At 40.7% G+C, this 22,882-nt stretch overlaps 3 protein-coding genes across 3 annotated transcripts in view; 1 reads left to right on the top strand and 2 right to left on the bottom strand.

Annotated features, from left to right (window-relative positions):
* cdk4 (cyclin dependent kinase 4) overlaps window positions 1-22,882 on the bottom strand; it is a 68,945-nt gene that overhangs the window by 4,647 nt on the left and 41,416 nt on the right. The window lies entirely within an intron of this gene.
* Window positions 97-14,000, bottom strand: LOC311031706 (SPRY domain-containing protein 3-like). The gene is made up of 11 exons (XM_084038139.1): window positions 13,896-14,000; window positions 12,447-12,593; window positions 12,239-12,314; window positions 8,743-8,867; window positions 8,231-8,363; window positions 7,932-8,120; window positions 4,554-4,703; window positions 3,177-3,234; window positions 2,515-2,634; window positions 2,294-2,418; window positions 97-2,190 (listed from the first exon to the last, which is right to left on the bottom strand). The coding sequence occupies exons 2-11, from the start codon at window positions 12,572-12,574 to the stop codon at window positions 2,056-2,058; spliced, it is 1,239 nt and encodes a 412-aa protein (XP_083894265.1). The 5' UTR covers window positions 12,575-12,593; window positions 13,896-14,000; the 3' UTR covers window positions 97-2,055.
* Window positions 15,488-20,832, top strand: LOC311021960 (insulin-like growth factor-binding protein 6). The gene is made up of 4 exons (XM_084022913.1): window positions 15,488-18,321; window positions 18,734-18,762; window positions 18,858-18,977; window positions 19,082-20,832. Exons 1-4 carry the CDS (start codon window positions 18,006-18,008, stop codon window positions 19,184-19,186), a joined length of 570 nt encoding a protein of 189 aa, XP_083879039.1. The 5' UTR covers window positions 15,488-18,005; the 3' UTR covers window positions 19,187-20,832.

Here is a 22,882-nt window from a genome sequence, read left to right as displayed (position 1 = left end):
ACAGATTGAAAGATAAGGTGTGCATTTTATATAAGATCATTTAAAGTCAGCAGACAGCACTACATGTTATCCATATTAAACAGGGAGAGTCGAAAGCATGGTGTAAATATTCTTTATTTTATTTAATTTTGGCTTTACCTGATTGATTTAGGTAAAAAAGGGAGACGGGGAACAAAAGAAAAGTCAAGATTAAATCAAAAATATAAACGACAGGATGTACACAAGGGATGGATTGACATACTGATGATAAACATTCAAAATGAATTACATACATATTGTAGTGCTTCATATTAAGAACGTGTGGCAGACAGCCAACAGCAGCAGAATATCTTTATTAGCTCCTATGAAATAAGATGAATCGCTAACACAAAAATGGACGATGAGGGTGAAAAGTGAAAAACCAAATGTGAGTACACCCTGTCTACAGTACAGCCAGTGCTGTTTCCTCAGCACACAATTAGCAGCAGCATCAACATCTGTCTTTAAATTGGGGGGGGAGACCTCAAAGTCTTCTACTTAAACAACTTAACAATAACTGAGTTTGTGACCAAACACAAAAAAACAAACATTAAAAACATTACAGGTTTCTGGCAATCGATGGATAACTTTCACAAATAGCAAAAATAACCATAGAAAAGACAAGGCATTTCATTTTGATTTTCAAATATACCTGAGAGCAGTAAATATTAGTTACAGTATGGCTTCATTTTCAACATTTAGGATTATTTTAGAAGTTTGTAAGTGGGAAAGGTATACGACTACATCATGTATACCCTGTTATTCTTGTCCTGACAGGGTTTTTAATACTCAACAGAGTTGCTCTTCACGGTTTTTCCCATTCTGAGACATTTGGTGTCCATTTGATCCGAAATATCCTTTACGATCTCCAGAAAACACATTCAACATCACACCTTCTATAGTGTCTTTTTCTGTCAAAATGCATGAAAAAGGATCCACTGAGTTTGATTTAACTTTCATTAACTTAGATGCATGCTCTGAGAACATGCATGCACTCAGACTTAGACACCAAATATCTCTGGAAAAACACATTCAAAGTGATAAGACGTCTGTTTGGGGTTCTTCTTCTGACGTGATTTTGGTTATTTGGATTTTGATTAACTGTCCCATCTTTTGGACACAAACGTTTCTCCCACAGACTTTGGAGTGATTATGACCTGCACATTTCTCTCATGACAGTACATCGTGACGGTACACTTCAGTTAAATTAAAATCATACCTGATTAATAAAGGATGACAGCTAGCAAGGACCTGAAACAGCAACCTTGATTTGGATTTTTGCTTTGAAAACTGCTTTCTTCAACATAAACAATTACATGGTTTAGATTTGACTTCAACAAATGGTTCTTTACATTTATCCCAGAATTCCTAATGCATGTGGTTTGCAAAAAAAACAAAACAAAAAAACAAACAAACAAACAAGCATTCGTACTCATAAAGCAGCTGATTGACTGACTTTTCTTCACAGAGCAAACTCACTGTTCATTCAGTGCACTACTTTGTTTGGAAGACTTTCTGAGTGTCACCACTGAGTGTCAGTAGCACACCGTCGATAGGAGGAAGTACAGCAGACCTCTGGTCATGAGCACACTGTGTCTGCGGACTACACGTCTAATGCTGATAAAAGTATCCACTCTCGCTGGGGTCGGCTCTGATTGGTTTTTTAACATTCATTATTCTAGTGAGATCCTTTTCTTTCTTTCTTTTTTTTTTTTTAGCATTTTATGTTATTTTATTAACTCTGTGTGATGAAATCATCAAACAAATTGTGTCTCCTATTCAAACCTCCAGTTTAATGATTTTCTGCAAACCATTTCATTATAAAGCACTTCTGTGAGGCATTAATGTAATATTAGCATCCATTATTTTGCTCATTTTTTATAGCAAGTCACCTTTTACACTGCACTGTCTTTTCAAGTAACATCTTAGGGCCTGTTGATGTGGAGGTATTATTTATTATCCGATCACACACGTACCAGAGCTTAACCACTCATTCATGCTCTGATTTCTCCACTGGGTTTTTTTCCTCCACTCTGCTCAGCCACTCAGGGGATGCAGGTCCACTCTGACCTTCTCCCCAGTGCTCATCATGCCAATGGTGGGGAACAAGCCTCCAGCAGGTAAGGCCACTTCCCTCCGGCCCACCACCTTTCCATTTCTGGTGAAGAACACCTATTCAAACACAGGGGGGCACCATAGAGACGATATGAATATTTGCACTGAAGGTTTTAAAAGTGCCTGGTTTTTATATTCCCAGATTTTGACAGCATCTCACCGTGACCTTCCTCCCCTCTAAATCTTCTCCTTCGTCCTCCTCATCATCATTGCTTGCATACAAGTCATTCTGAACCTCACTGGGTTTGGGCGTCACTTCGGGGTCCCAGCAGTCATCTGTGTCGTCTGAAAGAACCCAGACAGAGAAATAGAAAAGAAAGACGATTACAGGTTGTACACGATGAGGAACAATGCTTTGGAACCAACATAAAAGGTGTTCACCTCCACCATCAAGGCTGTAGTCGCGTGGGAACATGATCCCACAGCCCATAATGTCGCCCTCAAAGCAGCGCGGCCCGAATGCATCCCCGACCCCGCTGCCCTGGAACAACTTTCCATCATCTGCAAAGAACAATGGGGACGTTGATTGGCGCTTTATGTCCCATGCATGAGGGCGTGTGATACAATCAAGACACAAAACATCATCTGCCATTGCTAACTTTTATATAAATCTTTGTGTTCAATTCCATCCATTCATTTTCTGAACCCTGCTCAGCCAACACATACTGTATAGCCAGACAAACTAATTCCCACTCACTCCTACAGAGGAATGCATTGTGTCTGGCAAGGGGTAGCTAAAGAAATCTACATAGAAATCATTAATAACCTTTGAAATATTTAATTTTTTTACTGACATGGTTACCAATGATATGAAAATACTAACACATCTGTACCTCCTACCAAAAACCACAAGGGACAATTTGGTTCCATTAATAACTGCAAATTTGTAACCTACTGTTCATAGTGACAGTGGTAGTGGAAGTGTAATATGGATTTGATTTTTTTTACTACTACTCTTTACCACTGAGCTATCCTGGCGCCCCAGATTTAATGTGAAAACACAACGACAGATGTGTGAACCTCTGTGATCAGCCAACTCTCACCTGCATGGTAGGCTATAGACCCTCTGCTCCAACCTGGATGTCTGTTTTTGGGGTAGTCCTGTAAGACAAAGAGGAAAGTGACTAGTTTGAACAATGTGTCTCACTCTCTTTCTTTTTCTGACTTGAATGGAAGTCAATAGAAGTTATAAAAATCATTCATCTTCCACAGGCAGATCTGATTAGATCACTAAAATAGCATGCTTACTTGAGACTTGAGACTCAATTTTTACAGTATAAAGTCTACCCTTATGAGGTCACCACCAACAATTACTTCCTCGTCCAATCCAAGCAGCCACTGAGCAACTAGAAACTGTTACGCTTGTGTTACCATGAGACGAGAGAGAGACACCTTTGTTTTGATTTCTGTAGTGAGAGGTGATGCTTCCCATCAGCAGACTGGTGCGTCTCGCAGGAGATGACAGGGGATAGAGCAAAACCTCAGGAATGACCGTTTGATGGATTTACAATGCCCCACCAAAGCCGCAGACACAAATCGAGAAAAACAATTCCAGGAAAACAATCAGCGAAATGACAGAGCTGTTTGCTCCACGCCGTCTGACCCGAGGGCACGACGTGCCCACACACAGCAACTAACGCAGAGGAGTTCATCGGTGATGCACCGCCTCCCGGGCCGTGAGCGCCGTCATAGCTGGCAAAGCAGCAGTGTGATTAGCAAGGCTGATGCTCAATCAATTAGCATCCAATAACTGAGTATCTCAGCGGGGAGCGACAATATCTGAGTCACACTTCATTTCTTATCCGTTGTTTAAATGCCATGATGACTGCATCCTCGGTCATCTTACAGCTTCATTTGCATTAAACCGGATGTGACCAAAGGCAGCTGATTGCATCTCTGATGTGTAAACATTCAACAAGTCTCCTCTCAGACCCAAAGTATTTCAAAAGTATTTATCATCACTCTCTGTCATCATTTGTGATATGACACCACGTAATTAATCAGGATATCAACCTTTAAGTGCTTTGCGTGAGGAACTCCTGCATACTTTTAATTCTTTTCTATTTCTTGTGAACTCTGACTGACTGTGTGGAAAGAGGAAGATAATAAAGCAGGAACTGAAATCTAAGACAAAAAAATGATCAGATGTTCTCATCTTATATGTAACCTTTCACTTACTCGACTGCAGTGTTCTGGTTGACGTGGTAGATTAGCATGTAAATGGAACAACCTGCTTTCTATGGAAAACCAGATGTGGGGATAGAATGAGACCATATTTATTCTGTTAGCTTTTCCTCTTTCGGTCATCCATCACTCAGAATGGAAACAGTGAGGGAGCAGCGGTGCATATGAGGGAGAGCAATAGCAAGGTGTGAGAGGTGAGGCGGGGTGCTGATGTCTGGGAGGAGGAAGGCTCTTACCCTGCGTGCCAGCCCCAGGGCGATGTAACACTTCTCTCCAGCATCCGTGATCTCAAGTTCATAGTAGTGGAAGCGTGTGTTGAGAGGCCGACGGGCCTGAGCTAAGCCCACGTCCACAATGCTCTTCCCTTTACCTACGTACTCCAGCAGCTGTGGAAACAACACGCATACAGTTACCTGCTCAGCAGCACCAAGCAGTGAACATACAGCTACTCGGTCAACATAGCGGCCCATTTGCAGGTAAAGTGACAGATTTCTCTCACTTGAGTTGATTGAAATGCTCGTGCTAACATGAGAATATGGAACATACCGCAATAAAACACATTCTTGCTTAATCACGCTCAGGGTTTTTGTTCTACAGCCTTATCTAGTCTGGTACGACCACAACATTTTGGTGTTAGCTTATGTTAGCTAACTTAAACGTTCTCCATACCATATTCAGAGCATTGATATTGCAGCAAACAACTATTTGCTATGTAAAAATATCGTGGGCTGGCCGTGCATTCCTTTTCGTGCAGGTCGGTGCATGTGAGCGTGCCCCACTGGCCAGCTCACGGCCCCTGCACTGCACTCATGGGGTGGTTACAGCCCATAATGCCTTCCCACATGGTCGAGGAAGTGTAGCACCCACCCTCGAGTTCCCCGCCAGGTAAACACTGTTGAATGTCAGCTCCGCTGCTGTTGTTTGCACCGTTAGTGCACTTAGCAACGTTAGTTGCTAGCTGCCAGCTCAATCATGTTGAGAGCCACGTGGAGGCAGAAGATATGCTCTGAATTTCAAATGTAGCACCTCAAGTAGATATAGAACTAAAATTACTGAGTCAGTTAGCTGACTTTATGACTTTACATGTGTTAACGTTAATCATGGGTATCAAACATATGGCCCGAGGGCCGGAACCAGCCCTCTGATGGGTCCAATGAAACCCAATGGATAAGTTTGAGAAGTCATTCCCAATTTTTCAAATTGTCCACTGGGGGTCGTGCTGTCTTAATAAAAGTAGCCATCCATATGCTGGATACACCATTATAGATCCCACGTCATTCGGCTACTGTCCATGCAGGCCTGTGAAAAATGTCTTTGTCAAAAAGGAGAAAAGTGAACAGAGTGTTGGGTGCTTTGTGTGCTCGAAGCACCTTTTAGTGCCGTGATCAAATTGGGCTGTATGTGGGCCATGAACTAAAATGAGGGTGACACCCCATTTTATGCATATGGCATCATCAAAAGTGTCTGCTGTTTAAGCTTTAAGCAGCGCATCTGTTCCATTTACAGAGCCAAAAGTCCTGCCCCATTTCCAAGGTAGCCTTTCTTCCACTAGCCTGCAGCACCATTATTTTCTAAAAGAGATCAAACCGTGTGACAAGAATGACTTTCTGTATTTGCTATTCCATGCCAATTCATTAAAAAGATGCCTTTAGAAGAGTTTATTCAAATTATGATAACGACACAAAAACTCCTGGGTTCAGCCCAGACTGTACACTGCATTTCACTGCTCGTGATAGCATGTCAGATTTTGTCTCTGCTTCCCTCGAGGTTGGTATTGACCGAAGTTGAATAAGATGAAAGAGCATGTTTTATTCATGCATTATCCTATTCGGGACGTGAGATGATGAGGTGAAAAAATGGGTCATAACGTCACGCAATTCTTTCTTTTTTGAAAAATGGGGCGAATTTGGATTTGTTGTCCCTGCACTGAAGTGTTTGGGTACTAAACAGAGATTACATAACTGTTTTCTACATGCGGCAGATGACATCAGTAGCTGAATACATAAATCTACAATAAAACCAGATAATAATAATAATAATACGTACACATACTTATATAACAAGTCTCATCTATCAGCATTTACAGACTTCATTTTCAGAGAACTTGTGTTTTATCCACCCTCTTCTCTTCCCTTTCTCGCAGTATGTAAGCACAACCTCAAGATGTAAAAACCCACTCCGGTGCAAACGCAGGAAAAGGAAGAAACCCAGAAAGAAGGGGTTGCCTTATAATTGGAAAGCACAAACCTGTAATCTAAAAACCCTAACTATTACAATAAAATATCAAAGCACGCTGTGCTATCCTTCATCGGCCTTGAAATGTCAAAGAAAAACAACACTCAGGCTTTGTTGATAACATGTTCTGTGTTTTGTGTGACGTCAAGGCGAACACACATGTAATTGATGAGTTGCAGGGAGATGATCAGACAGCAGTTTGTGGGCCCCGCACTTCTGACTCTGACAATAGCACATTTCTTTATTTATTGCGGTTTGATGTATTTACCGTTTGATGTGCTGTTGTTGTTTATGAATGTCTTGTAAGGTGTCCTGCTTTGAAAGGCGCCTTTAAATAAAATGCATTATTATAATTATTATTATTATACCAGACATTTGTAGAAATAAAGGATAATTAAATGTGCGGGGGCCATACAGATACTGCCTAAGGGCTATTCAGCTGTGTTCCCCTCTCATCCTGTCCCTATTCAGGATTAATGTGTATCAACGCCTGCGTCAGACACAAACACTGCAGCCCTGCCATCACAGCGAGGTCCACAACAAAGAGAGAGAGAGAGAGAGACAGAAGGGATGTCAAGTCTTACTTGGTCAGTTCCTATCGGGTTTTTAGCTAAGCTAATATTTACGTCAACATTTTTGTACCGACTATGTGAGATTTGGGTTATCTAAACCTTTGCACTTTGCCCTATTGCTCTTCAATAAGGATTTCTCTGATTTGGGAGTCACTATGATTGTTGCCAGATTTCGTATGTGACTAAATTCCTGCTGCATATAATCACTTCCAACTTCCAATTCTAAAGAAGACAGAAGCAGATTTAGTGAGGCTTTGTATACGTCAGGGCTTGGAGGTGTTGGTTACAATGATCTATAAAACTGTTTCACTTCCCAAGAGCTGCAAACGTACACTTTCATGCGAAAAGTCAGCGGAGTTCTCCTTTAAGATGTTGTAATACTTAAATTGCATACATATTTCATGTTAAATGTTGAAATGCTGATAAAAAATAAAATAGATTCTAAACCTTTTTTGTCTGTTTTTGTCACAGAATGAGCAGGAAGGCCTTCATGGGAACCAACAACACAAACCAGTGATGTGCCACCTTTGAAATGTGGCGAAGGATTCAAGCTTCCCACATCAGTTAGCAGACAACCTTAATTAAAGCTTGCTGATGTATTCCAGACCAATATGCAGATTTCCCCTCTGCTTCATCCTCCCACTGATACAAGCAAATCACGACATGAACCTTTATAAGGGAGACAATCTTTCACATTCTTATGTTACATTTAATGTTCCTGGCTTGCAAACCCGCTCACAGTAAAATCGCTAAAATACTTATCAGTTTTTTATACATATTTTTCTTTGTCTCAGCGACAGGACTTACCATGCCGGTCACCTTGATGTCATGGAGACGGCCCCAGTCCTCTTCATGACTATCCACAATCATCTGTCCGTCGTCCTCCTCCATCCCCCATTCAGCGTTCAAGTCCAGCAGCACTTCTTCCCCCAAAGAGTGCATCCCCACGGCGGGGTAGAGAGCATCGGGAGATGCTGGGATTTCCACATTGCCGACCTAAGCACACATTCAGATACAGTAATGTTTAGGGAAACGTAGCTGGGAACTAACGTAATGGCTGAATACATTTGGTCAAAAGGTAATATGATGGCAACGATAGCACTCACTTCTTTACCATTCTTGGTAAAAAACACAGTTAGCTGTCCGTCATCAGAATCCAGAGACACTCCACAGCCGATTCTGTCACCTCTACAGCATTTTGGACCAAACTGCTGTCCTACAGTGTTTCCGTTATACAGCCTGTGGAGAGACGAGTAGGGGGATTCGAATGGCGAATCAAAGGAGGTTCATCATTTTCAGATGTTCAAGGGAAAACACCAGAAAATACTTCCAGTAATAATTTGCACATGATCAACAGCTCATTTGTGTTATCTCCTTCTAAGTATGTCTCTCTAAGTAATACAAAAACAGAAAGGATCTCTCAGTGTGGACAGGAGGAATGATGACAGCCAACAAAACCATACATTCATATGGGCAAACCTTGCTATTATCTTAAGACCAACGTTCTGCAAGCTTAAACATGTATAACATTGCACTGTGTCAGTCCGAAGTTTATTACTCTGCCGCGGTACATGTTCGGTCTACAGCTGATTTAATGAAAATAAGCATTTTCACATACTTGCCATCATCGGCATGAAACGCCACAGAGTGCGGGAGCCAGCCCGGCTGATGGTCCAGCTTGTAGAGCTGAGGTACCAAACCAACAGCAATCATTCCCCTCACTCCTGTATCGACGATTGTCACCTGCAAACACCACAGGTTGTCACATCACCGAGAAACAAGTGTGGAAGCATCACTGCAGTCGAAAACCACCTTTCTTTTGATTATTTTAATTTATTTTAGGGACTCTGATCTTTGGGATGTCTTAAAAACTGTTATGTCACCAAACTGACCTAATTTTAATCGGGAGGGGATCATAACGCTCTGCAAACCACCTGATAATCAGAAAAGTGAGCATCAAAACGTCTTTTCTAATTAAATGATGTGAGGAGTCCTTTTATTCTTGCTCTGACACATCTGACAGGATGTCAACCTTGGATTCAAAAGCTGTTTTAACATCCAGAGCAACGGAGCATGAACTACTCATTACGCATCTGACGTGGGAGGCTTTTACATTGTTCATAAGCGGAACAAACTGGTGAGGCAGAGGAAGAGGAAGAGGAGGTGTATGAAAGGGGAGCGAGGGTGAAGGGCTTTTTCTTTTTTACCTCAGAATTTATTTGCTGTCGTCACACGTGGGTGATTCAGACACTGAGATACATCAAATAACATGAACAGTACTAGTGTGTTGTCAACACAGTTAACACTAGTTTTCAATGAACAGGAGTCTAGAGCCTAGATTGGGTTCTGCTACCAGTGTCAGGGGATCACCGAAGTCAGAGTGGTTCGTGGTTGGTTTTACGGAGGGAAAAGCATATTACAAGCTGCCTGAAAAGTTTAAAAATTTTCCCTTGAGTGCCGCTGGTCTATTTGCAAGAAGATTTTTCAGTTTCTGCTCCTTGAGGCTTTTTTTTTTTTTTATACATGCCATTACAGTTTGCTTTTAGTTTGGCACTGCTTCTCTTTTCACTACGTGACATTTCCAAACCAATCTGAAACTAATATAGCATCACTTTGTACAAAACGGCATGTTGGTTCAAAGTGAAAAACCCTCAAGCAAAGAGCTGGCCTTCATCATTGTTATCATAAGTGAATACTGGCCATATGACATCATCCCCTGGGAGCCGTACATGGACGTGCTGCAATCGGAGCGCTGTTGGCAAATACAGGACAAGGAAACTTTAAAGTTCTTTCCCATGACCTCAACACTGGCCTCCTTAGAGGGAGAAGTTTGTGTCTCAGTGTAAAACATGCAAATGAACCCTCAAATCTACTGCCAGATCTACAACCAGCATCATTTTTTTTTTTTTAACACATATGCCTATTTACGCAGATCACCCCCCACCCTCCTCCTACGTGACTCCCACAAACTGAGTCACAGGGATGAAGCACACGCAAAAGTGTAAAGGTTGAGAGGGTTAGTTACTGTTTCACTACACGTCAGACCGGAGCAAGAGATGTGTGTTTTCGGCAAGTTTGAACATGGTTTATACTGAGAAACAGTGACTGTCCTGGGATGTTTGTGCACTACTGTGTCTAGACTACCAAAAAACTGTGAAATAAACAAACCAGCACCTGCCTTGGCTTTGTGAAACCAGGGCTGAGATCGAGTCGGTACATCCGCCAGGTCAAAAGCACCAAAGAAACCTACTGGAACTGTATGCAGCAGCTGTGAATGCAGTGTAACAGTACGTCGTACAATATTGACCCTTCATACTGGCTTAAAGAGTTTTACTGGCTGCTATCTGGGCCTGTTTCCAAATAAAGAAACTGACACAGCTGGTGCCAACAGCCCAATATTTGACACTTTAGCCCCCACAAGGCAACTGACTTGTAGCTGGCATTTAAGTGCAATAGCATGTGAGGCGGCATCAAGTGCATTAACCACATTTTATACTAAGTCAGCTAGAAACATTTTATAAAACAGCTATAAAACCAGTTATCGAAGAACTCATGGAGTCAACACTATCTTAATTGGCTACCTAGCTACAGCTGATAAAATCCGCCTGCAACAGCTGTACTTCCAACCTAAAATCACTGGTTGCTGGCTACAGAAGTGAAGGCTGCTATTTTCTGCCTCCGTCTGAACTCAAGGACTCTGTGTTTTCAAAATTATGGAGAATTTCAAGTTAAAAAATCTGTCTTTGTTATCCTTCTAAAGGACACATGTTCCATGCTGAAGTGGAATGCTTGAGCGACATAGCAACAGTAACTAAGAGGAGCAAGGCTAACAACACTTAATGTTAATAGTTTGAATCTTCTGCAGAAAAACTGCAGCACATGTATTCAGTGAATACATTTCTGGATGACTACAGCTCTCCTTACTCGGGTTCTCCTCTGATCCAAAAATATATTTTCATAATTCACAAAGGTTTTACATTTAAAACACTGTGATCAGAAGACATATTTTTTAACACTAATTGAATTTGGTACGTTGACTGAACAGACACTGCTTCTGACTTTGGTGTGTCTGACTTGAAGAATCTGCATTAGCTTCAGTAATTGCTGTGCTCCCAGTCCCAGCGCACAATATAGAAAGAGCTGCCAAGTGATTCTACAAATGTATTCCCAGGCTGAAAGATCTTTGCTTCTCATAAAAGGCCAGTTCCCAGGAAGTGTCAAGATTTCTTTTTCTATGGTTAAGCAAGATAAAGGCAAGCAGTCTCCTGTCATCAACACAGAACAAGGGCTGTGTTCTAAATCCTTAAGAAATACTAAAAATACACAAGTTAACAAGTCTCGGGTACTAGATAGATAACCAATGGTGGTGAGTAATGTTGTAGTCATTTCCAGCTGAGGAGCTTCTTTAATTCTGCTGCGTACTGCATTGCGGGACACTAATTGTCCATTACTACTACTTGATTTTACTTTTACCACTGTTAAAATTGTTGTGTTGCTTTTATTTATGTTTTATTGATGTTTTGTAAGGAAGAAATATCAGTGTGAATACATAAATAACTCAAAACCCCTGTTTAAATAAGGACTGGGCGATATGGCCAAAATCTTCTACCATGATAATGTCAGAAAATGATATATATATATATACACCGGTATAAATGATCTTCTGAGAAAATTTGAGTTAGTATATGCTTACCGGTAATATTATCAATTTAGACTAGGTAATTGTGTATCACGATATCTCTATATATAATTTCATCATATGATTCCAATGAAAGATGATAAATTATATTGAATTATTGCCCAGCCAAATGGAAAATAGGGACACTTCACTGTAGAACACACTGTACATATGATAACATATAACAGTATAAGCTTACACTCCTGATTAATTCCCAGAACTTTTAACTTCTATCTTCATTTGCAATAAAGTGACTTTGGGTTTGGGTTCCTCATTGAAAATCATACTGAAACTACTAAGTAAGGAAGTAAAGATCCTTGTAAATCAATCAGATGTACAAGTGTGGATTTAGCTTTTCCCTGACAGTGCTCCTTGTCGTGCTTGTCTCATAATAATAGTTATTAATATAGATTGAAAGGAAATGATCAACTTTTACTTCAAAATAGCGATTTCTCCTTGACAATGGCCTGGCTGCCACAAAACAGCCAACTTCATCTGAATTTCCATGATACCTACAATGAGGTGAAAAAAGAAAAAACATATTACTAGAATCAAATATAAGATCCAGCACCAACCGAGGGACTAAACCGGACTAAACAAATCTGTGTCTCCAGTTGAGTGTTTGCATTGCTCATCACTGTTACCTGAGTATGTCTCCATCTCTCAGCATCCTTTTGAGCCGCTCCCGGTATCGCACCGCTCGCACTTCACGAATTTCTCGAATTCGCCTCCTCCAGTTCAGAAATCGATAATGAAGGTTTATGTCGTCCATGTCTGAAAATCATTACAATCTGGGACACAGGGGAGCAAATCAAACCGATTGTATTAAAGGCCAACTAACATTAGATGTTTAACTTAAGACAATTTATCTCAATAATTCACGTCTGATGGTTTTTCACTGAAATATTGAAAATGTTTTCTTGACATAAAAACATGTTGAGGGGGAGGAGGGGGGGCACCTTCAAAGAAGAACAGCAGATGCCTTAAAACCACAGCAAACCTCTTTGAACACAAAATAATTACCACTGTTGCCTGACAACGAGAAGGACCTGGCTTTGATCCCCAGGCCAAACCCTTCCTGCAAGGAGTTGATGCATTTGTGTTTTTCCATTTACGTTTAATCCCACATTCCAGAGACAAGCAAAGGCATTGGCAGTGACTGTACACTGCCAACAGGCATGGACGTGAGTCCCCTATTTGTATTAGCCTTGTGATGGTCAGGTGTCTCCCCTGGGTGTCTTCCACCCATGTGAACGCCAACTGACTCAAGTATAGACTGGCTTTTCTATGGAGAGACACCCTGACTCATGCGTTTCAGGTCTTTCTCTAAATGAAGTACTGCAAACGTAAATGCCGACATTTAAACTCAATGTATCACTGGTGTAGGACTGCACGTGATGATCATTTTCATTATTTATCAATCTGCTGATTATCTTCTCAACTGATCAATCAACCGTTTGATCTATCAGACTGTGATGACCCATCATATATTGAAAACGTTAATTATTATATTATATATAATTGCAAATTACTTTTCTGTTCATCAATTAATCTATCAGCTCAACGCTGTTGCGTTTAATATATGCTTTGTTGGTGCTTTCACATTCATATCTGACTATTTTAATACAGAAGTACTTGAGAACATGTTTTTTTCACCGGCGCAGTGGCTCGTCTTGATACTACAGTACGGAGCCACCGTGTAGTATTGTACAGTCTGACGTGGGGCTAAATGTTGCCTGTTTCTGGAAAGTATGTGCTTTCACACAAAAAAAATCAAAGTGATGACAAAACTAAGTTATCAGTCCGAATACGAGTGGATGGAATTGACGAAGATCTAACTGGTTATAAAGTAAACATATGCGAGCCATCAACTCATATCGCTACATGTTGCGTGTTAACTTCTCCGAAACAGCCTTTTACGAGCCCACCCTTAACGCAGCATCGTATTTCCCAAACTACAGGCAGGACTCGGTTGGCCGGCTAGCTGCTTCCAGCGTTACAGCATTTTGGCTATTAATGTCATGTAAACACCACTATATCTAAGGTTATACGCTAACCATTCAAATCCCGTTTGTCTCGTGTTGGTTCCTTACTGTTTTAAAACTTGTAACGCGTCGTCCATGGGTTTTTCTTCCAGTTTTGAGGAGGTGAAGGCTGTCACTTTATGTCCAACCTGCGCCGTCGGAAGTCCCGCCCCCTCAACCAATCACGTCGCAGCACAGAAACAGTGTGTAGTCCTTAACCTGTGCACTGCCGCCTGTTGATGTAGTCTTTTGGCTGTGTTGACATACCGGTACGTAAGAAAAGAAGTGTCGGCCGCTTAATGTTTTGTAAAATGCGAGTAGATTGTTGTACAGAAATATGTTTATAATACAGGTTTAACTTTTTTCCCCCTCTATATTTTAAAAGTAGTACGACCTTTTATAAAGTCAAAATTGATGACGTATTATTTTAGTTTTGAAAGGAAAGAATCATGAGTAGCTAAAGTCAAGCATTGTCGTCACAATAAAGAGGACATTCCATTGAACCATCTCTCCCATCTCTTATCTGGGGTGAAACAAATCTGTCACAGGTTATGTTTTCTGTTTTTTAACTTAAAAAAATACATCAAAAAACCATATCACATTAATGAAGAAGTCCTATAACATATTAGGGATACATATAAATAATCCCATTGTTTCACTGTGTTTGTACATTTGCAGATCAAGTGGTCTAATACTCTATACTAAAGTGATATTTAAGTCAAGTAAGTGTTTTTATGTATGGATGTTTACAACTTTATTCAGGGGCGTCAGGGGGGGGGGGGGGGAGGGGGGGAGGGGTCCGGAATTAAGTAGATGCAATTTCCCACATTCTGGTGTATTCTAACATGTTTTTAGAAGATATCTCTTTCGTATCTAATGTATCTTGTTCCTAGAAAATGAGAATTAAATCTGCCATTTTTTTTATAATGCCTTTGCAATAGTAGTTATATAACTGACTACAGAATCAAAACAAGATTTTGCACAGTGTATATCATATAGTGGCATACACTCATAGCCTAAATATTAATCTGAGAGTTCATTGTTAATTTACACAAGGCTTTTATTTCAGCTACTTAAATTATCCACGCCACCCATTTGTTTCTTATCTCCACCATCTTTTTTCATTTCAACATTTTTGCGTTTTCTCTGTGTAATTTCAGAGGGAAGTCAGTGATGACTGAGGGTCAGGCTGAGCCAATCAGATTGAACAAAAAGTGGAGCAGTCCCCCCCTCTAATTGACGGTATTGAACTGACCCAGTCTGACTGCTGAGGGCCGTACTGTCACCTGCTTTAATACGTCCATGATTGTAACATCTGAAATTAAAATATGACCGATTTCCAGTCCGCCCCTGTTGCTGGTGTTAACTGGTTGACCGAGTAGCTGCAAGAAACAAACTTCCTTTGGTGCTCGTGTGTGCTGCGGGTGTGTGTGTGTGTGTAGAAAACCAGGAAAAACATGGATGTGGATTCCTTTTGCTGTGGGTATTCTCTTACTGACCCTAACCCTAAAAAAAGGAAGTAACTCTAACCCCAACCCTAACCCTTACGTAATGAAGGGAGTCATTTGCATAGGCCAAACTCCTCTGTGCGATGATAGGAGATATCTGAGAGGGGGCGTTCATCACCGAGGTGAAGTTCGGTGTGTCCTGTGGTGAGATAGCAGTGTTTCACAATGTCGTCACTCAGAGTTAGACACGCAAATTGCTCTGTTGTTGGTTGTACAAATCAACATAAGTGCTTATATTCTGTCGCAGCTACAGAAGAACAGAAGAGACAGTGGTTGCGTTTCATTTTTAATGACAATGTGCCGGCTACGGTTCATGTTAGCTTGTATGTGTGTGCTAACCACTTCACATCGGACTGCTTCAGTAATGAGGGTCAGTACAAAGCAGGCTTTGCCTCGACACTGACCCTCGTAAAAGGATCTGTTCCAACCATACAGGACCCAGCAACTTCACCTGAGACACATAGGGGAGCCATAGCGATACATCCGACGTAAACATTGGCACATGCTACCGCTAGCGTTAGCGGCACCCTCTCTGTCGCTCTCCAAGTAGGCGATGACAGACGGAGCTCATTGGCATTTAAAGGTGCAGGCACAGAAATGGTTTGTTCTCAGGAGACCTAATTTGAGCAACTTAAAGACAGCTGAAATTCAGGACCATGGATGGGTTTGGGGCAATACACAATCCAGTGTTGTTGGACCTCTGACAGCTGTGTGAAATTGATGAAAATCTGTATAATAGGGGACCTTTAAGTAGATGCAATTTCCCACATTCTGGTCTTTCAACATGTTTTCGTTTTCTCTGTGTAACCCCTGTGTAACCCCCACTCTAATTGACAGTATTGAACTGGCCCAGTCTGACTGCCTGGCCAGAGCTCCAGTGTTTAACGCTGTCTGTGGATCTGTGGATCACCTGTTTTAATACGTCCATGATTCATGATTGTAACATCTGAAATAAAAGTATGACCGATGGTCAGTACGCCCCTGTTGCTGGTGTCAACTCGTTCACCAAGTAGCTGCAAGAAGCAAACTTCCTTTGGTGCTTGTGTGTGCTGCAGGTGTGTGTGTGTGTGTGTGTGTGTGTGTGTGTGTGTGTGTAGGAAACCAGGAAAACACGGAGTGGATTCCTATTGCTGTGGGTATTCTCTTACTGATAAAGTGGAATGGATTTGATCGTGAAGCAATGAAAAGAGTGCTGGATAAATTAGACCCGACATGCACTGATATTTGAATGGCAAATGTGGGGGGGTCCAAACGACTTTTTTTAAAAGGTTTTTGTTATGGTGGCGACGCCATGACTATATTGTATTTGTATCTGCAATGAAGTGGTCACAAACTGAGCGTTAATACATTAAGTTGAAAGGCACGTTTTGATATCGTGTCTTCTAATTTAATCTCTTTGTGACTCACAGACAGTGGAATTCACAGGGTGGGACTTTTTGCTTGTGGCTATTAATGTCTTAGTCATCCAACCCTGAGTGGCACTCCTTCAGCCTCTCAGCGTCGGCCATTTCCTTAGAATCTTAAGCCCTGCAGTTACAGACTTTGTAAACACGCTCTGGGAACAAAATGTCTTTTTTATCGTTGCTGTCAAAAACAAGGCCGAAAAAAAGGTGGAAGTAGCCTAACTACTTCTACTCTTTTTATTATCATAGGGTATTGTGTTTACAGTACATGTATTATTTCTGATATTTTATAATGCTGGTGTATTTATAATTCTTCAAGTTTTTTATTGAACTGTGTGCATTTCAAATCAATGTCAGAGTCTTGCGTTGTCAGCTCACGATAATCACAGAAGTGTTGCAAAGGATTATGGAGCCATTTACTATAAATATTATTTTGATGTTGTACTTAGTTTAGATAGAGCTATTTACATAATATTTTATAATCCCCTCATAGATTTTGTGTGTGAAATGAATTACAACTATTAATTGCAACTATCAGATTCAAAAGTACAACATTTGCCTGTGAAATGTAAAAGTATTAACAACTACTCTCAAATGACAGTAAATACAGTAACTTAATAAATGCTGATGATTTTCATTATATTTTATACTCTTTCTTGAGTTGGTCATTTCAACTACAACGACCAGTGGTGATTAATTCCATCCGGTGTCATTTAAATCAATGTTTCTTGTTTATAATGAAACCACTTTTAATGGTGAATTTACTCATCCGCTGGGCTGTGATTGTTTTGTTACATGAGAGCACCACCTCTGTCATTATGACCCTCTCTGTAGGTAAAAGGCAGAGCAATGGAGTAGCATACAACGCAATCGCTTGTGATTAACGTCTGCATAGAAACACATTGCTATCCTGCAAGATGACAGACAACAAATGGTATGAGCATTCGTGTGTGTGTGTGTGTCAGAGACAAGGGGAAACAGGGTGTGATCAGCTGTGTGGAAATGAGAAGGAAAACTAACATTCTCCATCACGTACCCTCCCATACCTTTCCCCACTGGTTTCGACTCTTTAAAAGCCGCTGCCAGTCGTGTCTGACAGCTTCATTATCACTTTGTCTTCGCTTGAGGGAATCACTATCCGCTTCTCAACACACAGTCAAACAGCAGTCAGTGGACCTGAACTCAGGAAGTGCAAAAAAAGGTCCTCAATCAAAAAGTCAGTTATAGGAGACTGGACCGTTTATTAGTGGGCAAGTTTCAGCGTGAAGATGCTCCTGTGTTTAAACATCCTGGTGCTGCTCCTCCTGCGGTCGGCTCTGACCAACCCGGTGCCGTTTACCACGCCGTCCAGAGGATGTCCTGCCTGTGCATCAGGATCCACACAGAGTCAACCGGCTGTAGATGTAAATGCCACCGCTCCGGCCATTGGAGAACCATGTGGGGTCTACACTCTGAGCTGTGCCCCCGGCCTACGTTGTGTAGCTTCAGTGGACGACCCGAGGCCCCTCCGCGCCCTCCTGGAAGGCAGGGGAGTCTGCACTAACGCCAGCAGCAGCAACACGACTGGCAACAACAAGACTGCAGGTGAGACGGAAATCCGGCTTAGGCGAGGTTCGTGGTGTTTGGGTTTTCACCATCATTTAGCCACGTAGTTTTCAGTTTTTGACAGGGTGACATCCTTTCATTTTACTTGACAAATGAGCAAATGAGCATTCGGTCAATCCTGCTATAATGTGAACGTGAGGCAGAGGAACACAGCTTGTCAGGTGTGCAAAGTGGGTGGATGAAAAACATTCTTTATGGCTCACTGGCTGCAGTAGAAGAACCATCGATTCTATTTTCAAGATGGATTTCCCACATATATGAGTGCTTCTAGTATTATATCAATTAACTAAGAGTGAAGTTCACTGTGGACCTCACAGTAAAATGAAGTGAATGTTGTTTGACACGGTAACAAGTGATCAATGCTAAATGTTTTTCGTCTATCTGATCCTAGACCCAGCAACCGCCGAGGATCCAGATGAGGTAACAAACTCCTTGTGAATGAGTTTAAGCATTCAGAGACAGCAACATGAATTGCAATCAGGCACTCACGTGTATCTGTTGAACTCTTTCCATAGGCTCCATGTCGTAAACTGCTAACTACGCTTATCAAAGGTCTTGATGCCCATGTATTTAATTCACATCATGACATCTACATGCCCAACTGTGACAGGCGTGGTTTCTTCAGAAAGAAGCAGGTAAGTCTGTAAATAAGAGGAAGTGAAACCACATAAACTTTCCTGCAGCAGCGTGGCCGTATATCTCCAGCTGTCAAAGCAACCTGTTTGTTCTGTTTGTGCAGTGCTGGTCGTCTCGAGGTAAGCAGCGCGGCAATTGCTGGTGTGTGGATAAGAACGGCATGCGGGTCGCCTCAAACACTAAACAGACGGGTGACCTGAGCTGTTAGAATGCGGGAAGCCTGGACTGGACCAAAGAAGGCTGGAGCTTTGTAACCGATCAGAGCTAAACATGAAGGAACATCAGTATGGAGGCTAAAGGATCTCAACACAGTCTCACATTTCATCAGTGGCGTATATGACAGGTGCCAGTATGGGGGCCCAAGTTATTTGCTGCTGCTTTAATGTTCAAAAGGCACGACCGCTCGCTCTGTTTGCAATGTGCTCAGCATGTCACTGTTACTGTTACCGCGACTTAACTTTACCATAACATCTCGTCATACGATCAAATGGAGATGTGACATTGAATATGTTTTATAGTTAATTTATAGTTTTTGTTATAGTTTATGTAGAATAAGCAGCATTAGTTTGTTTTAGATTGCTACTGATTATTTGACCATAAAATAATTAACTATCACAGGAGGGATTTGACTTTCCAAGGAAATATAGAGCAAATTGCACCATTAAAGTGTAACAAGAGTACTTCTTATTTCTGAGGTGGCGAGGCCCATTGGTGGGGGCCCACCCACCTGTGGGGGCCCACCCACCCTGCTGGTCCCAGTGCCACTGTCTACATTCACACCCCTGCATTTCATTCTGCTCTTATAGCCAGAAACAGCTCTCCACCAATGAAAGGCAACGTTTCCAAATCAGGTATCACGCTGTCTCCTTGCGCCCTCTGCTGAACATATTAGGACAGTATTGATTAGACATAATTGTCATCTACTTCTATGAGATGTAGATCTATAATATATCAAATTATCATGACATTTCATAGACAAATGTCACATTGTACCATACGCTGCAGAAACGTATTCATCTTTATACTTCAACATTTTAACTCCATTAACCACTAACTGTATTATTGTAATTGCTGTAAATAAATCCTAATCCTATTTAAGTTACTTTTATTATGATATTCTATTTTTGTTAATATCGGTAGCGATTTAAATAAATAATTTATGAGAGGTTGCCCATTAGTTAGATAACTTATTAAAAAATATTTTAAAAACATGAATTTCTAATGCAGAATTACATGGGGGGCAGTATTATTATGATTTTCTTTTTTTGGCATTCATGAAGAAAATGTGTCTCTTGAACAATAAAAGGAGGCGTGTTAAAAATGTTAAAAAACTGTAAACATGCCCATGAGAGACTTTGTTGATTGTGTGCATCTTAAGAACTTTGTATTACTTTTTTTTTAATAAAAATAATTAAATCCATGTTGTTATTGATCGCATGTTAAAACCAACATCACAAATGAAAAGAAGACGACTTCTTTGGAGCGGAATCTTATTGTTTATTTACTGTGGATCAATCCAAGGTTGCACACCACATGCACAAGTACAGAATTATTACTACAGAACAGAAACAGGACGGGAAGTGAGTTTTGGTTGGGGGTGCTGTAGTGTTTGCCAGAAATCCATAAAAATAGGCTTTATTTGAAATGGTACAAAATTGATTGTATTTTATTGAAACGCCTCTGTAACAGGACAGCATACATTGCATTTGTCGTACCATAAAGCTTAGCGGCTTAGCGTCATAGGATATCTCACTCACTTTGTTTTGTTTTTGTTTAGATCTCCTAGGTTTAATGTAACATTATATTAGTGCATAATAGACAGGGGGACGGAGAGTTTTTATTAATTACATTATTTATTTATTTATTTTTTTTGATCGCGAGTGGTATGACACATAAATACGCGTGCTCAAACGCGAGATTAAACTCAACAAGAAGTTTGGCTGCAATACTTCAGAAAGCACCATTTAGAAGCTGATTGCACTGAAGGACAGAAGAGTTGATTAAAGCATTGGAATACATACTTTTTTATTTCAAATGTTTTGTTGAGACTTTTGTATTTGACTTTATGATACTAAGAGGTATTTGTAATATTTTGCCCACATAATATAGATAAATGGAGTTATAAGGGAAAGATATAGCCTCACCTTATGACACTGGCTCCAAACCACATCGGGACCCTGATAGGTTCCCAATATAAATCTGAGGGATCAACAATATCTGTTGCACAAAATTTGGCTTTTCTTTTTCTTGTGAAATGCTGGATACTTTCATGTCTTTACGCCTCATAAATACTTCAAGTTAAGCATTATGAGAAGCCAACAGTAAGGCCATGACTGCGGGTTTTGTTGTTTTGGTTTCCGGGGTCATTTTGTAGTCTTTCTGTCTTGTGTTGTTATGCATTTTTCTTGTGTTGTCATGACTGTGGGTTTTTGTAGTGTTAGTTTCCTGTTTTATTTTGTAGTCCTTCTGTCTTGTGTTGTCATGTGCTTTGCTTCCTGTCTTGGTTACCCTCCTCTTTTGTCTCGCAGCTTTGTCTAATTGTCTCATCAGCCTTGCCTCTCTTTCTCCCCAATCACCATAGCTTGCCCTTGTGTTTCCACACCTGTCTGTCATCGAACCTAATCAACCCTTGTGTATTTAGTCTGTGTGTTTCCTTTCTGCCTTGGCTTGGTCGTCTGTTTTATCCCGGATGTGTGTCCACCACCTGATCTGTCCTACCTGTGTCCTGGTCTTTGTCTGGATTATTGTTTGTGAGTTCTGTCTGTGCTTTTGATTATCTTGTTCTTTGTTTTTTGATAGTGTTTTTGCCCCTGTGGTCTCCCTGAGATTTGGACTCTTACTTTTTTTTACTCATTTTTTTTGTTTTGTTAGCTTATCATTTAAATAAACATTTTAACTGCATTTGGGTCCATGCCTCCTTCATTCATAGTACATCTGTGACAATGTGGACATTGCTCCACAGCACTTTAACACAAAACAAAGGTATCATTTATTAAAAGGCGATTGCAATGTTGTACTTCAGAAGGCTGATACGAAAAGTTTAATTCTTGTTAAACTTTAAGAACCTGTGGTGACAGTTTTCACAATCATTTCTAATTTCTGGGAAAGTTCCCTATGCAGCTTTATCCAATTCAAGAAGTCCCAGAGTGATGCATTTAACAACTCTGCATTAATTACGTCCTCTAACATTTAAACTCTTCTGACATGTGAACACATTTTTATAAAACAAGTTGTGAAAATATCAGTGTGGGATGTGTCACATTGGCATTTGAACCTCAGAAAAAATGAGCTACTCATTAATTTAGCTGATTCAATTAGTCATAGCTTTTTCTGTTGAATTTAAAGTCCCTTTTAAAAAGTAATGTCAAATTAATTAAACTATTCATTAAATGTATTTTCCTTTAAGGAAAAATGGGTCTGGCTTCTTATGGGTTAAGTGGCAAATAACATGCTATGGCATTCTGTTATCTCAAGATACAAAAGAACAGAAGGGCTCAGATTTAAGTAGCCTAAAATTGACAGTATAATAGGCTACACTGTTACATAAAATACTAGAGCCCATTTCATAATAATGGAAATACTCAAGTAAAGTAGCCTGGAAGCCATTTCTGCCGCTGTCAGAACAGAGTATTTTGAGATACTAAGTCATTGTTTTGATAAAGTTTCTCTTTTCTTCGGACAGTGGCGGACCTGGCTTCCATAAGTACTACGTGGATAACTGTACTTCCCACCACTCACATGCTTGAGATGAGCAGAGATTATATTATTTCATCAGACTCAATGTGATGCTGATTTTGTCCCGAGGTTGTCCATGTTTCTTTTCCTTGTCGTTGCACTGACTCGACCAAAGTCTCTACGCAGCAGGTGTTAAGGTGGTCACCTGCTGCCGCCTCAGCCGCTACCG

The sequence above is a fragment of the Eutrigla gurnardus genome, assembly GCF_963514095.1.
Source record: "Eutrigla gurnardus genome assembly, chromosome: 2".
Taxonomy (NCBI): Eukaryota; Metazoa; Chordata; class Actinopteri; order Perciformes; family Triglidae; genus Eutrigla; species Eutrigla gurnardus.
Note: the sequence above shows the minus strand (reverse complement) of the source record. Positions and strands in the feature narration are given on the sequence as shown.

Bases quoted from the DNA above. Each gene is read 5' to 3' on its own strand.
- LOC311031706 (XM_084038139.1), bottom strand. From the start codon at position 12,574: ATGGACGACATAAACCTTCATTATCGATTTCTGAACTGGAGGAGGCGA. The intron at 8,868-12,238 runs GTAAAAGTTGAT...TGGTGTTTGCAG, and splicing joins GGAGAAATCGCTATTTTGAA to GTGACAATCGTCGATACAGG. The intron at 8,364-8,742 runs GTATGTGAAAAT...GTCTCTCCACAG, and splicing joins TTTCATGCCGATGATGGCAA to GCTGTATAACGGAAACACTG.
- LOC311021960 (XM_084022913.1), top strand. From the start codon at position 18,006: ATGCTCCTGTGTTTAAACATCCTGGTGCTGCTCCTCCTGCGGTCGGCT. The intron at 18,322-18,733 runs GTGAGACGGAAA...ATCTGATCCTAG, and splicing joins TGGCAACAACAAGACTGCAG to ACCCAGCAACCGCCGAGGAT. The intron at 18,978-19,081 runs GTAAGTCTGTAA...CTGTTTGTGCAG, and splicing joins GTTTCTTCAGAAAGAAGCAG to TGCTGGTCGTCTCGAGGTAA.